The sequence below is a fragment of the Polistes fuscatus genome, unplaced genomic scaffold, assembly GCF_010416935.1.
Source record: "Polistes fuscatus isolate 324 unplaced genomic scaffold, CU_Pfus_HIC Scaffold1, whole genome shotgun sequence".
NCBI classification, from domain to species: domain Eukaryota; kingdom Metazoa; phylum Arthropoda; class Insecta; order Hymenoptera; family Vespidae; genus Polistes; species Polistes fuscatus.
In genome coordinates, this window is record NW_025112997.1 from 15,137,774 (window position 1) to 15,152,757 (window position 14,984).

The following is a 14,984-nucleotide window of genomic DNA, read 5'->3' on the forward strand; positions in this document are numbered from 1 at the left end:
CAAGAGAGAGAACGATAGTCAGAAAGAGAAAGAAAGAGAGAGAGAGAAGGGGTGGGGGTTACGGAAAGAAATAAAAAGAGGAAGGAAGATGGAGTTCTTTGCCCATTAACACAACGCATACATACGAAGTATACATAAACTTGTACGATTTATCTTGGTTAGATAGACTCCGAACAGGTATCATTCTAATCTTTAAACAATGTCATTGCTTGACCTGGTGCACGTGTTAATGTAAGAACTGCAGGGGTGTAGAAGAAAGGCTTACGTCACGTGTTCCTTGGATTACAACGGTCGAATGAGCTGTTACGTATTGTAAATTTGCCACTGTGCGTCGTGCTATATAACGACTGAATAGGAAGAGGAAAGAAGAATAAGAAGATGAAGAAGAGAAGAGAATGAAGAGAATGAAGAGAATGAAGAGACAAGAAGGAAAAGGAAAGGCTGTGGGAAAGATAATGAACGTCTAGAAACGATACCGACCGTCGTTTCTCTTTCATCTTTATGAGGATTCTATCTTGGCTTAAGTCCACAAGTAGTGATGGGATCTGAAACGCTTTAGGCTTCATGCGCACTGTCGACCAGTCCTTGACGATCATTAGATACATTAGAATATATGAGCGCGTACACACTTGGTCACGGCGACCAGGCAAATAAAAGCTGGTTGCGGTGTGTGACCAGTAAAATACATTCAATCAAATGGACGCGCAGGTACTATAAGAAACTTTCTCGGAGACCGGACATCGGCGAGAATGTAACCTTTTAAAAGATCTAAGAAATTATTATAACTATTTTCAAGACATACATTCTGTGATGTCTTGAATTATAATGAATATAATTAGAAGATTAGTCATAAAATTAAATGAATGGAAAAGAATAACAATGGATGTAACATTTTTAATGTAATTTTCAAACCGGTCATTCGATCGGGTGTGGTACGGTTAGTACTAGGTAGAGAGACTGTGAAGTATCTTATTTCAGGGCACACCCACGTTAAGGAGCTTCTGTTACTAATCATTGCCCACACGTATTGCACACTTCGCGTTTATGAAATATATTACACGCCATGTTACTCGTGTTTTGGAATTGCCTAGGGCAAGATCTATATTCCGAGTTGGTGTTCCAAGATACGGACGACACTATTACAGGTTATATACCGATAATTAGTATTGAGATTTCCTTTCGTGGTTCTCCCTTCTCTCATGCCGTATCACGATGAAATCAATATCTGCATTGTTCTCGTATCAAAACGTTGACCGTTGGAACGCCCATCCTTCCATCTTTATTCAAGGATACAAAGAGAACGATTAACCGATTGTCAGATTGAATACGCGTACGTACTTTTTCATTGCCAATGCTAAGGGGAAACATAAAATATAGCGAATTTATATCAAGTAAAGGTCATAAACCGATGCGAAGTCTCATTGCACTCGCCTCGCAACTAAAGAAAAGATTTTAAAAATCAATAAGATAATAATCGTCTTGCCTGACGTGAGAAAATATAGATATTTTGAGAACATCTTGGATGTAAATTAAAAAATTATTTGTCCTATCGTGCGAAGAAATATGAGAAAGATTTTTAATTGACTTTATTTATTTTTTTCTTTTTTACAAACGACTCGTTTTCATATTCATTGCAAATGATTGTATAGGAAAAATATACGCTATCGATAAATCGGTATATCAGGTCAGAATTCTTCAACTGAGAAGCATTGCTTAATATTCATCGCATTTATTCAGTCCATCGGTAGTAACTTGCTTTCTCGTTTGTCTTTCTCTCTAGTTGGTACATTCTTTTACAATTAGCATTATTATTGTACGTGCTCGTACTTCGTTCTGTTGTTCTTTTAAGGTAGCACTCTAAGGTAGTTTGTTTTTACATTTTTCTTCTGTCTTGAAAAAGTCAACTCGGTATAAAGTAATAAGTTTTACATTCTATCTTCTCTAGTAAAATATCTTGCATTTTGATGCATATTTTATATATTATATATTCACGTATTTAAAGTGGTCATATTTTATATTATCGTGGCGGCTTCATTTGTTTACTGGCAGTCTACTTGTTTAAGTGGCTGTAACGCTGACTTGACCTAGGGTCTTTGATATACGATTTACCTAACGGGTAATATAAATATGTTAAAAGACCTTTGACCTTTTCTCGTGAATAGATGTGCTTCCTTATGAAACAGTTCAGTACTCTACTATTTATGCACTGGTTAACATGGTACCTAATATGACAATTAGTTTAATCGATGAAGATTAGCAATATCAGTACTAAACTGATTTGAAGAGATATTCAATATCATGAAAGCTTTGGATAATTTTTGAAGACGACTGTTAACCAGACCGAAGCTTATAAAAGATGTATAATTTATCGAACGTTCGTGGCTGGTTGTATTTTCGGATGAGTTTTCATTTATTTACCGGACAATCTTCCACAGTCGTATCGATTTTCCTGTCAAGCGGTATTTATTTATATCCTATATCTCGCAGTCATACTTCGAATGATATGAACTCGTATTTTATTTATCGAGGCTACATACATGATTTCTCTCATGATGTAGACTCGTTTAGATCGAATAAACGTGTATGTTTATTTGAAATAGAAAAATAAATAATATATGAAAAGTATTAAGCCTTTTATTTTTTTCTTTTTCAGAATGGAAACCTTTCAAGAGGCCGGCGTACAGATGTTAAAAGAATTCAGGGCTCTGTTGCACACTCGCCGTTACCGCTTCCTGGCACGCGCTTGCTACAACTCTTGGCTCTGAACATGTTCGCGATCGAGACGACACAGCTAAAGGGTGAGTAACTTTTATCTCAATCGCACGAATCTCTTATCATTTTCGAATGTTTTTATGTGTTCTCCGTGTCTTGAAACGGAGAACTCACGGAGAAGAAACTTACTTTACTCTCCGGCGAATCTCTTAAAAAGGCAGTGTAAGATACCAGCGAGGATAGATCGATAAAAGCGCGCGAACTCGACTTTTCAAGCAGATAAGCCGTAAACTGACCACATTTATTTTAAGAGGAACAGAAAGTTGTCGCGACAACGGCTTTGCTTGTACTTTAGATTGAATCTTTTTTCATGTCCAATCTCTTATCATTATTTGATATTATTGCACAAGGTAGAATGTTTCTGAGAGATTTCATTGTTTCACGTCCCTTTGACGCTGTTACGGTTCGTATGCTCGATTAAAAACAAAATAAACATTTTGGTAATTCTTATTATAAAATCTTATGCTTGCAGATGTTGCCCATAAAGTAGATATTAATCCTACAAAAATGATATTTCTTTAATTAAATGATTTGTCAGGATTTAAGTAGAAGAATACCCATTGATTTGATTAGACTGCGATATTTTACATACTTTATGCATGCTTGTGCGTGTACAAAGATCCGAGAATTTACAATGAGACTAATTACTTGCAAGATCATATTGATTATCATTTCTCTGAGAAATTTCACGAAAGTACGAACGTTTAAGATTTCTTTTTTTTGCAGTGCTGTCATGCATACATAATGTATATCTTAAAGGGCCACATCTTGCTTTTTTTTGAGATTATTTATGGAGGCGCTCATGGCTGTCCAATCAGGTAGAAATCGTCGAAAGGATAATGTGGGCGTTAAAAGTTTTAGCCCTTTTAACCGAACGCCACCTTCTTATAGGCCGAACGAACGTAGACCGTAATTCTGTGGGGGACTGCTTAGCTTTACGAGAGACACTTCGTGGAAAGGCAAATCATTTGAAAAGCGGGGTGCATCGTAAGACGAATACGATCCTTTAGTGGTAATAAAACTAATCGCCACCTGTCACGTACAGCGCTAAGTCGCCCACTAAATCTATCGCTTTTGTTGGTTTTTCAGCGTCGATCGAATCGCTAGCAGCCAAGTAAAAACGTTGTTTTACCTGTAATTATTGTTACACAATGATTAAATTGTGATGAAGAACATGTTCAGGTTTTTTTTTTTTTTTTTTTGTTGTTTTTTGTTTTTTTTTTTTTTTGTTTTTTTTTTTGTTTTTTTGTTTTTTTTGTTTATTTTTTGTTTTTTTTTTGTTTTTTTTTTTTTTTTTTTTTTTTTTTTTTTGTTTTTTTTTTTTTTTTTTTTTTGTTTGTTTTTTTTTTTTTTTTTTTTTTTTGTTTTTTTTTGTGTGGTTTGTTGTTTTTTTTTTTTTTTTTTTTGTTTTGAAAATCAAAAGCCAGTATATTCGCATGAGAACCTTCTACCTTTACCATCTGAATCATCCTGAAAGACGCCGTGAGTCATATACTTCGGGATTCGTCGTCTTTTTAGCGCGAAACCAGCTCTCCGCGTCAACGAGAATGGCCTTTTTACACCTGCGTGCAGCCACCGGACCCTTATAATTATACTAATCCTACATGAAAAGAGAGGGGGGGGAGAGTAGTTTCCACTGGGGAGGAATTCTCTCTGAGTCATATGCGGCTTCTTCGTTGCTCTATTTTCAAAGTAAAACTTTCTGCGGCGTGTTATTCGTACTTCACTTGCTGACGACGTTGAAAGCGGTTTAAACGCAAACTTTTTCCGAAGAAATTTTTTTTGTACATTTATGATATTTCTTAGAAGCTATTATATCTTCTACTTCTTCTTCTTCTTTTTTTATTTTCCTTTTGTAAAAATACACGCATATCGTAATTTTCTAGGAATTGAAATTGTCACTAAAAGAGCACTTACGAGTAGTAAAAAAGGAAATAAAATTGTTTAGTATTTCGACATCAAAAAATTGCATTATCTACACGTACAAATTACGCGGTAAATTGTACGATAGTACATAGTATTGCACATTCATACATTAATCGTTGATAATTTTTCCTATCTACATGACTTTTCTCCATTATACTGATGTAATATTTGGATATAATATCGTCATCGTCATTCTTGTCGTCATTGTCCCACGTAGAGGAAATGGAAAAAATGTTAAATAATTAATTATCATCGCGTCAGCGGTATCACAGGCTGATAAATTACGAGCGCTCGATTCAGCATCGTGTTCTTGTCCTCCACGCTAACGAACCAGTTCACCCAACCTTTACTGTTTTCGAGCTGAGCTTTAATTATCCCGCTACTGGCTCGATGATCGAGCATGGCGAATCGTTTCCGATCGTAGCTTCTCCATGTATGCCTGTTCGAACGTAGAATGTGACCATTGGGTAGTGTAAACAGCCACCAGGAAGCGATCGGTATCATGGTGATCACCGTCCATCAGATTCGACCAATAATTGAAATCGTAAACACTGTTGGTGATGGTCCATTGGGTTTATGCATGCATGTCAATACAGTCTGCGGTCGATGTCGAGAAATGTTAGGACGTGTATCTTCATCATCTTTAAACCGCTATGACGCATCCCTTCGGTTTATTTCATATGTTTATTTCTCTCCGTTGTACTTCAAAAATAATAATGAATATCACGGGATATCTTATCCCTAAAGTTTAAATAAAAACACCAAGAAAAAAAAAGAAATTCTATCTTTAATTCGCGTGAAAAAAACTTTTAGTCTTATATCTTGAAAAGTTTTCCCGACTGTTTCACGAACAAGTTGTAAATTAACAGAACAAGGATAAATCTCTCATTTATTGAACGAACGTTAACTCGATGTTGATTGGGATCGGTTGATTGTGATAATATCTTTCGAGAATCATTGGTTGAGTTTTTCTTTTAGAATGTACTCTAAACTGAGAGGTGATGACTATCATTTTATATATATTTTAAGTATATTTTATCGTAGCTGAGTCTTTCATTTCGCGCTACGTTTCGCATCAAGTGGGAAATATCTATCTCGTTCGAACGTACGTACGTTCCTCGGCGAATCGTCGAGTCATCTTCGAGACATCCATCAGATCCACTTTGTCGGCAATAGAATCGAAAGCACTCGGGACTGTCAAGCGCGGTAGCCGAAGATATTGCTCGAGAGAAGCAAGATAATCCACGTTTCTCTGACTAGTTCACGATGAAGAGATTCCCTAGGAAAAGGGGTAAATAACCTTTCTCTTGATTTCCTCTCTTTTTCTCACTTTTCTCACTTTTCTCATCGATTTCTTCCAACGTTAGACAATTCGGTCATTACTGGATCTCGATATTCTTCTTACCTTCTCGAAGAAATTCGTCTTTTGGTGAATTACCATAGTGACTAATACAATTAATCGTCGCCTTCCTTCCTATCTTTGTTCTTTGAATATAATCCGATTTTCAACTTCGTTCAATTATTCACTGACGTCTTATCACCGTGTTTGGGTCGCGCAAATCAGTATAATTTATGAAGGATTTGCACAAAGTCCTTCACTCCGTATTATCTAGAAAATAACTATTTAATATATCGTCTTGGATATTTTATACATTTATTATTTATAAGTATTATGTATGTTAATAAGCTTTCGAGATCTATTTAAAGAAGTTTATTTATACTAACAATAAGATATCTTTTGCGTTAAATGGGATATCTAGATCACAAATATTGTTTGCTCGACTTAAGTTAATCATGAAGTAAGAATAATCTATCTGGAATTATATTTAATGTTATAAATCGATAAAAGAATCGCTGAGCGCGAGTTATCAACTTATGCATGCAAGTATGAACTTTCATTTTTACAAAATTTGTCAAAATAAAGTACGTTTAATGCAATCTAAAGGATCTATTTTTAACATTTATCTTACTATACATGTGTTATATTGTATGTGTATTATAAATGAAATACTGTCGCTACATTTAAAATAATATCCGTTTACAAGTTCTGGTTAATACCATAAATGTGTGATCGTTTATTTGGAATAATTGGACGACAAATTCTTTGAAACAAGTTGCTTCTCGATCAATCGATCGATAGATCGATGGAACTAACGAGTATCGTGTAGGGAAGTAATTGAAAGAAGCGGCTTTGAAAGGAGACGACCGCTATAGTAACCTTCGGGATGCTCAATTGATTTTATTCTAATGTATTATCTAAAACATGCTTACTTTTATAAATGCCCTAATCTTTATGTAGAATTAGTATATTTTTAATTTTTTATTATATCAATTATTTTTATGTTTGTTTCCTTGACAAATTTGAAGATTTATAATTAAAATTAATAAATAACAATATTGCTTTGCTCAAACAGATCGGAGTAGGAGCTCATTTCTTAATTTCCTTTAATAATTGTGATATTAAGAGAAATAGAGTATATCGGTGATAATAAAATAGACGCAAAACAGGTAATTTTCGTTACATTCTCGAATGTCTTTTTTTCTTAAATGTTTGCTTTTATTGAAGTAATAATTTGTCTTGTGTTTGTTGAGTTTGATTCATTAATTTACGAGAAAATCATAACTGATGAATAATCTTATAAATCTTATTAGATTATTGATTAGTTAAAATAAACGTAAGGGATAATTTAAAATATCCGATGAAAATAAAGATAGATTCGTTTTCTATACGAAACGAAATAGCTTAATCGTATCGAGATAAGATCAAGTATAATTTGTCTGATTGAAAATGCAAGGACGTTGGCTGTTATCGGATTCTCTCGTGGAGTTAGGAATCTTCATATTGAGAAGAAGAAGAGATACGTTCAATGCATATAAAAGAAAAATAATAAGAATAAAAATGAGAAAAAAGATTCCCAGACGGTAGACAAGAAATTATATCCTACGTAGTCTGGCAGCGAAGGATGGAAGCTCGATCGAAGGACCTCTCGAGGTTGATTCAGCTTGATAAGAACTCACGATAAGGGACAATGACGGGGATACACTCTCGATGATGCTCGCTAATAAAGCTACGGGGTACGAAGTATTCCGATGGAGGCGAATCCGCAAATTACGCGCACTTCGAATCACTTATCTGTTTGAAAAGGTGCGCATCAAGTGGTCAGAGATGTTGGACGCGCGATGGAAAATAGGAAAAGAGAAAGGAAGATATACTGCGGGCAAGAGTGGGAGAGGGAGAGAAAAAGAGATAAGGAAAGAAAAAGAGAGAAAGATGAAGAAGATGAAGAATCGTATAACGCTGGGGCTAATGTCCCTAATGTCTATAATTTCGGATCATCTGCATCCAAGTCCCGGTGTTGTACCATCCGCACACTTACCTCGTACCGAGCAAGTAAGGATAACTCGACTTTCTTTTTTATTCGCTTGCAGAGAATGCACTCGCGATGTACATATATGTTCCTTCATTTTCTTTAGCCTAGCATCGACATCAAATATCTTCCTTCTTAGCGTTGGATACTCTCGCCTTTAACGATTCAATCTGACTCTACAATCTCTTCATTACCACAGCTTCTCTTCTTTTTATTCATTACGTATTCACCATATCTTCCTACACGATTTTGTTGAGAACTAAACTTTTTTCCATATTCGATTATCGGATTTTGTTCCAATTCAAAACTGATGCAATAGTTTTATAGAAGTATCTCTTTATTTCTTTCTTTTTATATGCGAACGAGAGAGTCTTTACTATCCATATCTTACGATTGAAACTTATATTACGGCGGAAGGTATATGCGTAGTTGGATAAGAAGACGAGGACAAATAAAAAGTGAGAGGTGTTGTGAGTTAGGCTGGAAATGTGAATACTTAACCCTTATCGCTCCAATTGTTTAGTAAAATTGTCGGCCGGCAATTCTAACTTAATCTTTAAATTGTACTTTAAATACGACAGTTGGTGGTAATAGTCAGATACACTTGGAGTATAACGTTGGACATTGGTGGTCTTTGAGAAATATACTTCGAATGATAAGAGTTAACATTTATTATTATTAATTTATTTAAGAGGTAGAAATCTACATATATGAGTCGATTCAAGAAAGTGTGTGTCAGGCAAATTGCTTTTAAGAAATCGAGAGAGAGAGAGAGAGAGAGAGAATTGGAGAAACTCGTTGGTATAAATTATTGAAAAGTACGGACTTTAAGAAATTTACTTTGAAGATGAAAGAAGATTAAAGAGGGAAGAAATATAAGAAAGAAAATAGAATTCAAGTATTGTGTATTACAGAGGAGATCTTCACTTTTTCTTTTTCATCATCATCCTTGAGATGACACATACACATCGGTAAAGCTGAATATTTTATATTGCGCTTGCTGATTAGATTCCATAGACAAAATGAAAATTAGAATCAATGGTTCAATTCTTATTTATGTTTTCAATATCTTAATTTTTTAGTTTTTCGGATTGTTTTAGGCCGGGTAATAAATCGAAAATTTAGGCTCGTAAGGTAAACGATTTACGATAGTTGTTCTAATCCTACTAATCTTACTCATATATAACAGGGATTGTAATTATAATCCCTACCCGGTTTAGTTCTAAACTATCTGCGGAGATCCAGTAATCTCAACAGTTGCATTATTCCAAAATATATTTATTTATTATACATCTAGATTATATTCATTATAAATCGTATCAATCGTACTCTTTAGTCTTATATTATATAATAATTTTGGTGCACATATTTCAAGACAAACGTGTAATTTTTGGACAAGCTTGCCGCCAACGGATACAAAAGCGAGCCGACGTATCAAACTACGATCAAATACGCTCGGCAGATTCAACACTTGTCACGCTTGTCGCTTTCATGGGGTACGGCTGTCGCGTTTGTCGGTCGTACGTCACGTTGCAGGTTACGGCTATGGCTTTCGCAATTCGAATGGGTTTCTTTTATTGTGATTCAAGAGATTCGTCATGATATCATCTTCCTTTTCCATCTTATCATATCTATCCGTTCTTATAGTATCTTTACTCGAGATTTCTACATTTATTTTTGATACTTTAATTCGAATTTAACAATAACGTTTCTTGATATTCTCCCGAAACGTCTAATTTCTCACAAAAATTGATAATGTTTGTTCGGTTTTGAAAATCATTAGACAAAGTTTTATTCACGTTCTCAAAAGGAATCCCATAGGGTCACCGTCGGCATTGGAAGACGACTCTCCATGTGCCGACACGCGTCCCTCACGCTAATTAATGTAATATATTCCGTGACACTTTCAATTATTCACAGATATCCGACCGGCGTTGCTTTGTCATTAGATACGGTTCGGCGCGAAGCGCGACGAAAGTCGGGACAGGTTCGGGAGCATCGAGAAAGAAACTCACGTACCGAAAAACGAGAAGGCGACTTCACCTCGCTGGAATCGAACATCTCGAGTCTGTTCGTGAATTTTGTCGAGCGTGAAGTCGTCGACTCGGTAAAAAAGATTCGTAAAGACAACCTCACTTCCCGGGGATACTTCGTATATTTGAGTGTCTCGTCGTGTGCCACGTCCTCTAAGCAAGCTATTCGAGAGATCTTATCTTTCTTAGTATCACGGAGGGTTAGACTTGCGTAACTTTTCTTTTCTTTTCTTTCTTATTTTTTTTCTTTTTTTTTTTTTCTTTTTTACATGTAACATAAGGAAATTTCGTAAAAACGCTAAAAAAGGAAGGAGAAAAAGATGGGATGGTAGGAGTCACCGTGGAGACTTTGGTGTTGCGTTGCCGACATCTTTGCGATAGATCCTTCGCCGAGAGAGACACGGGTCATTAACACTTTGTTTGTCGCTTAAACGAATCTGATTGGAGGTTTATGTGCTTGTAAGGAAAAAGAAAAGAACAAAAAGAATCTCTCTCCTTGAAGAGAATAATGGTGCTTCGAGATCGGCTACGGATAGGTTGCTTTAAGCCGAGTAAATTGCGTGCGAGGTGGATTACTTAAAAGAGAGGAACGTATGGGGACGATAACGACAACGACAACGACAACAACGACGACGACGATGGCGGTGGCAAGATCGCGCTTTGATATCTTACGAAGGACCGATTATTTTCTTGTTATCTCGCTTGGTAGGCTTATCGATTCGAGTCCGCACGGAACTCTAAAGATGCACGCTTTTCTGATATGAATTCTTGAGCCGGATTATTATATTTTATCCTAGTAGATAATTTCTACCGATTTCAGGAGAATATTTTCAACGATTTAATAAATTAATTAATGTGAAATTTGCAAAAGAAATTTTTGTAGGTTTTCCCTTGCGATTAACGCTCTCATTTTATCAAGAATTTGTAAACCATTATGCCTGATGAAGTTATTTCTCACATGACTTTTGCGGTATAAGTATATGAAATAAACTTCTAGCAAATAGGAGTTCTTGACTCTCTCTTTCTCTCTCCCCCCCACAAATTTACAATGAATCTTTCGAATGAATCTTTTGCCAAGCTTGACAAAAATTGGAGGTTCCTTCTACTTTGGAAGTCATCATTTTTTCTGGTAGCTCTTCTCTCGCTCGAGATCGCATAATTTTTCATAGGTTATAGCCTATACTCACGGCGCCTTGCTTAATGTAATGACATTTGTCATTTTCCCACCTGGTGCTCCTTACTACTTCTTCCCACAGCCGTTCACCATGGGTTTGCTAGCCATCATCGCGAGTTGGTGATGTGTACCGAGTCGTTTCTCTTTATTTCTCTCTCACTCATTATCTCTCTCTCTCTCTCTCTCTCTCTCTTTAGGAGAGAAGCGTCGTTGTTGGTACTCTTGCTGCCGCCGCGGTTGCTCGTGTTCTCGTACGCGGCGCATCGTTGGAGATAGATGAGGGAGTCTATCTTCGGAACGGAACCAGTTACAACTTGACGAGCTGTGTGTTTCACGTAATGCCTCGCGATCTTGTCGTCCTATTAATAATAAACCGCAAACGGTGGTTTATACGATGCACGACCAGACTTCCTGGAAAAGAGAGAATGCTTGTCTCGAAAGAAAATTCGTTAGATATCATCGATCTTTTGCGAACACGTGCCTCCCGATATTTTTCTGCTTGTCGAGTCTGCAAATAAAGTAGTTTCTAATAAGATACTTGCGAATTTTACTATAAGTCAAACGTATCATAGAAAGCTAATGATTTTCATGATCATTAATTATCATTTATTCTTATCGAATCAAACATTATTTTTGTTGTTGAAATTTCTTCGTTTTTTTTTTCTTTTTTTTTTTTTTATAAAATAAAGCATCCTAATCATCCTATGCGGTTAATCCATTTTCTGTGCGGAAGGAGACGCAGGTTATTTTTTGTTTTAATCCAAGAGAGCCGTATCTCACCTGACCTCCCGCCGATCTCTTAATTAAGCAAGACTCGTGGGAATATATTATATGTATGTGGTAGCGGAAGCGCTTAACTCTTGAGTAGGAATAATAACTGTATTCGTGGATAGAAAAAGAAGAAGAAGAAGAAGAAAAAGAAGAAGTAGAAGACGATGACGAAGAGGAGAAGAGGAAGAGGAAGAAGACAAAGAAGAAGAGAAAAAAAAAAGATTGGAAAATCGCGTTGGCAAATTGCTTCTCATTCTTCCGTCGTACTTCTCAAGGAACCTCCCGAGTCTTTTCGTCACTGTCTTGCTACGAAGTACCTTGTAACAAATAATATGCAAACAAGGTCGAGCTTGAGTTACAATCCCAATGATCCTTCTGTTGAATCCTGTGAAGTCATCTTTCTCGTACATACGAACCAGAGTCGGACGTGAATCGTAATCGTTCGAACTTTCTTAAGTTTACTTTTCATTGATTAATATCTAAAAAAAAAGAGAATAAAAAATTTGAAATTTTGTAACATTATGATTTATATCGGGAAGACTATAACTATAATATATGAAATATATCGTTTTAAAAATGTTTAAATACGTTAAACATTGTGAAATAAGTATGATTAGCACGACTTCATCAACGATTATCGAGAACGGGACGTGTCATAACTATTTCCATTAATTTCCATACCCGATTATTAATTTTATTCGTTTTAAAACTCGCCCCAATCAAGGAAGCTTCAAGTTGAAGTTGAGATTGTAACTCAACTCGATTGGCCCAAGTTTCGTTCAACCCGGAAGAAATTCTTTTACGAGGAAAGAGTCACTCGAAGAGGAGCTCAAGAAAGTGGCCCTTTTTTATTCGCTGGTCAAACACGTGCTTTGTCCAAACGCGTATTAACGCATACCTTCGTAAACAAGATATAATGCTTGACGACAGAGGTTAACCTACTAGCGCTGCTTCGCAAAGAATGCCAAATAGAATGCAAACGATGTTGAGAACAAAAGGTATCATCAGTAGTCATTTAATATGGCTTACAAAACCTTTATTTTTTTTCTCCAACTTTATACGTACGCACTAATTTTTCTTCTTTTTTTCTCGTTATTTGACTTTTAAGAACGGTAATAATTACGATCGATTATATCGTAGGGATATACGTGTAGAGGTTCCTGGTACTCGAGTAAAGTACCAGTCGAGAGTTCTGGAATTGAGATATAAAATTTTGGGGCTGCAAATATTACACATAAGTACACACGGCCGCAGGCCAGTGTGTTTGAAAAATAATTCCATATGGTTCAAAACTCATTGGCTACATCGGAGTTATTGACTTTCAAGTACGTTTCCTGGCAAATAATCTCTCTCTCTCCCTTTCTCTTTTTTTTTTAACCCTTGGAGAAGATGTTCTGTTGACTTCCGTGAATGATATGTATTCAAAAAAAATCGCTTAAAAATGAACGTTTCGCAACCTAAATCATATATTTTATCATATGCTAATATACTGTTGGGTTTTAAGCTTACATTGAAATTTTTACAATTAAAATGATTGTACAAGAAATTATTATTATTAAATATTATTAAAATTTAGACTTGGAAACACAAAAACACAAATTTTTTGCGTCCTTTTAAGCTTTTGCGTGATAATGGACGCATATATGCGTCTAGCGAAAGTTATTTATTTAGGCGCATGCCGTCTATGCGAATTGCTTCCGCAGAGAGTATTTAGCGCTCAAAGGGTTGATGATATGGGAAATAATAGCGCATATGTCTTATATGTAATAATTCTGTGACATTATTAAATATCAGTAGACAAGATATATCTGGACGACATATTTTATGTAATATTTAAAATATATTCGAAAATAGGTGTTGTCATTCTTTAAAAGAAAGGAAGAAGATTGCTATATCAGCCGTTGCTTACGATATTTATAGTAATTGTAATCGAGTTTTATTGTCTAAATAATGAAAATATCCTTCCACGATAAATTTGTGCGTAAACGGACGTATTTGAGAGATTTTCAATTAGACGTTCTACCGTCCTGTCAGAAGTAGCTCTTTAATTAAATTTTCTCGACGCTTCAAAAGCGGTATTAACGTTGACTCGGGAGAACACAGAATATCTTCTTTAGTATTGAACTTTTAAAAGTGAAGGAAATTGATAAAATAAGAACGTCCTTTTATCTTTCATTTTTCTTTTCGACACTTGGATAATGAATTTGACATCTTTGGTAAATACAATATTAGCTCATTTGAAATAGAACGTTGAAGAAAAATTCATGTGCATGCTGTTTGACAAGTCAGTTGGACTTGTCGATCATTTCCTCGTTGGTCGTTCAAAAGAGGAAACTACTGTGACAATTTGAAAAAATGGAATCTTTGTGTGTGGCAATTTTTAAATATTTCAGAAATCTCAAAAATACTTCTTCAAATATTTAAATAAAACTCGCGAACAAATAACGAAGTTACAAAAGAATTAAGAACCTGATATATATACGTCAATAATAATTTGACAATGAATTATAAACTTTTTCAATGTTTTTTTTTTCGCTATCCGTGGATAGAATAAAAAATACAAAGGTGATGTTAATTTTTGGGAACTCGAAAACGAGGATTGGGATTTAAATTGGTTTTAAATAAATCTTGTCATGAATATAGAGTAGTGATTATCGATCGCATTCTAATGATTTCCAATGGTCACCAATACTACTGTACACTTATCTAATAGCAATGGATAAAAAAAAAGATAATTAACGATTTCAGTCAAAGGCTTTGCTTCGTAAATAAAATTAGTTCCCGTACGATCAATAAAGTTAAACAACAATGGGTGAGTCAATACTTGAATGGGTGACCGCTTCTAAACACCATGTGCTATTGATTATAGAGATGTGAAAAGGTGGGTTGTGTGGGAAGGTGTAAATAAGTTTTTCAAACCTAGAGAAGGGAGAATAATAA

General features: G+C 35.4%; 1 protein-coding gene across 1 annotated transcript in view; it reads left to right on the forward strand.

Moving 5' to 3' along the window:
* Positions 1 to 14,984, forward strand: part of LOC122523279 (telomerase-binding protein EST1A) — a 93,904-nt gene that overhangs the window by 17,369 nt on the left and 61,551 nt on the right. Inside the window, 2 exon segments of the mRNA XM_043644944.1 lie at positions 2,654 to 2,709; positions 2,712 to 2,798. Of these exon segments, the coding sequence (XP_043500879.1) occupies positions 2,654 to 2,709; positions 2,712 to 2,798 (143 nt within the window).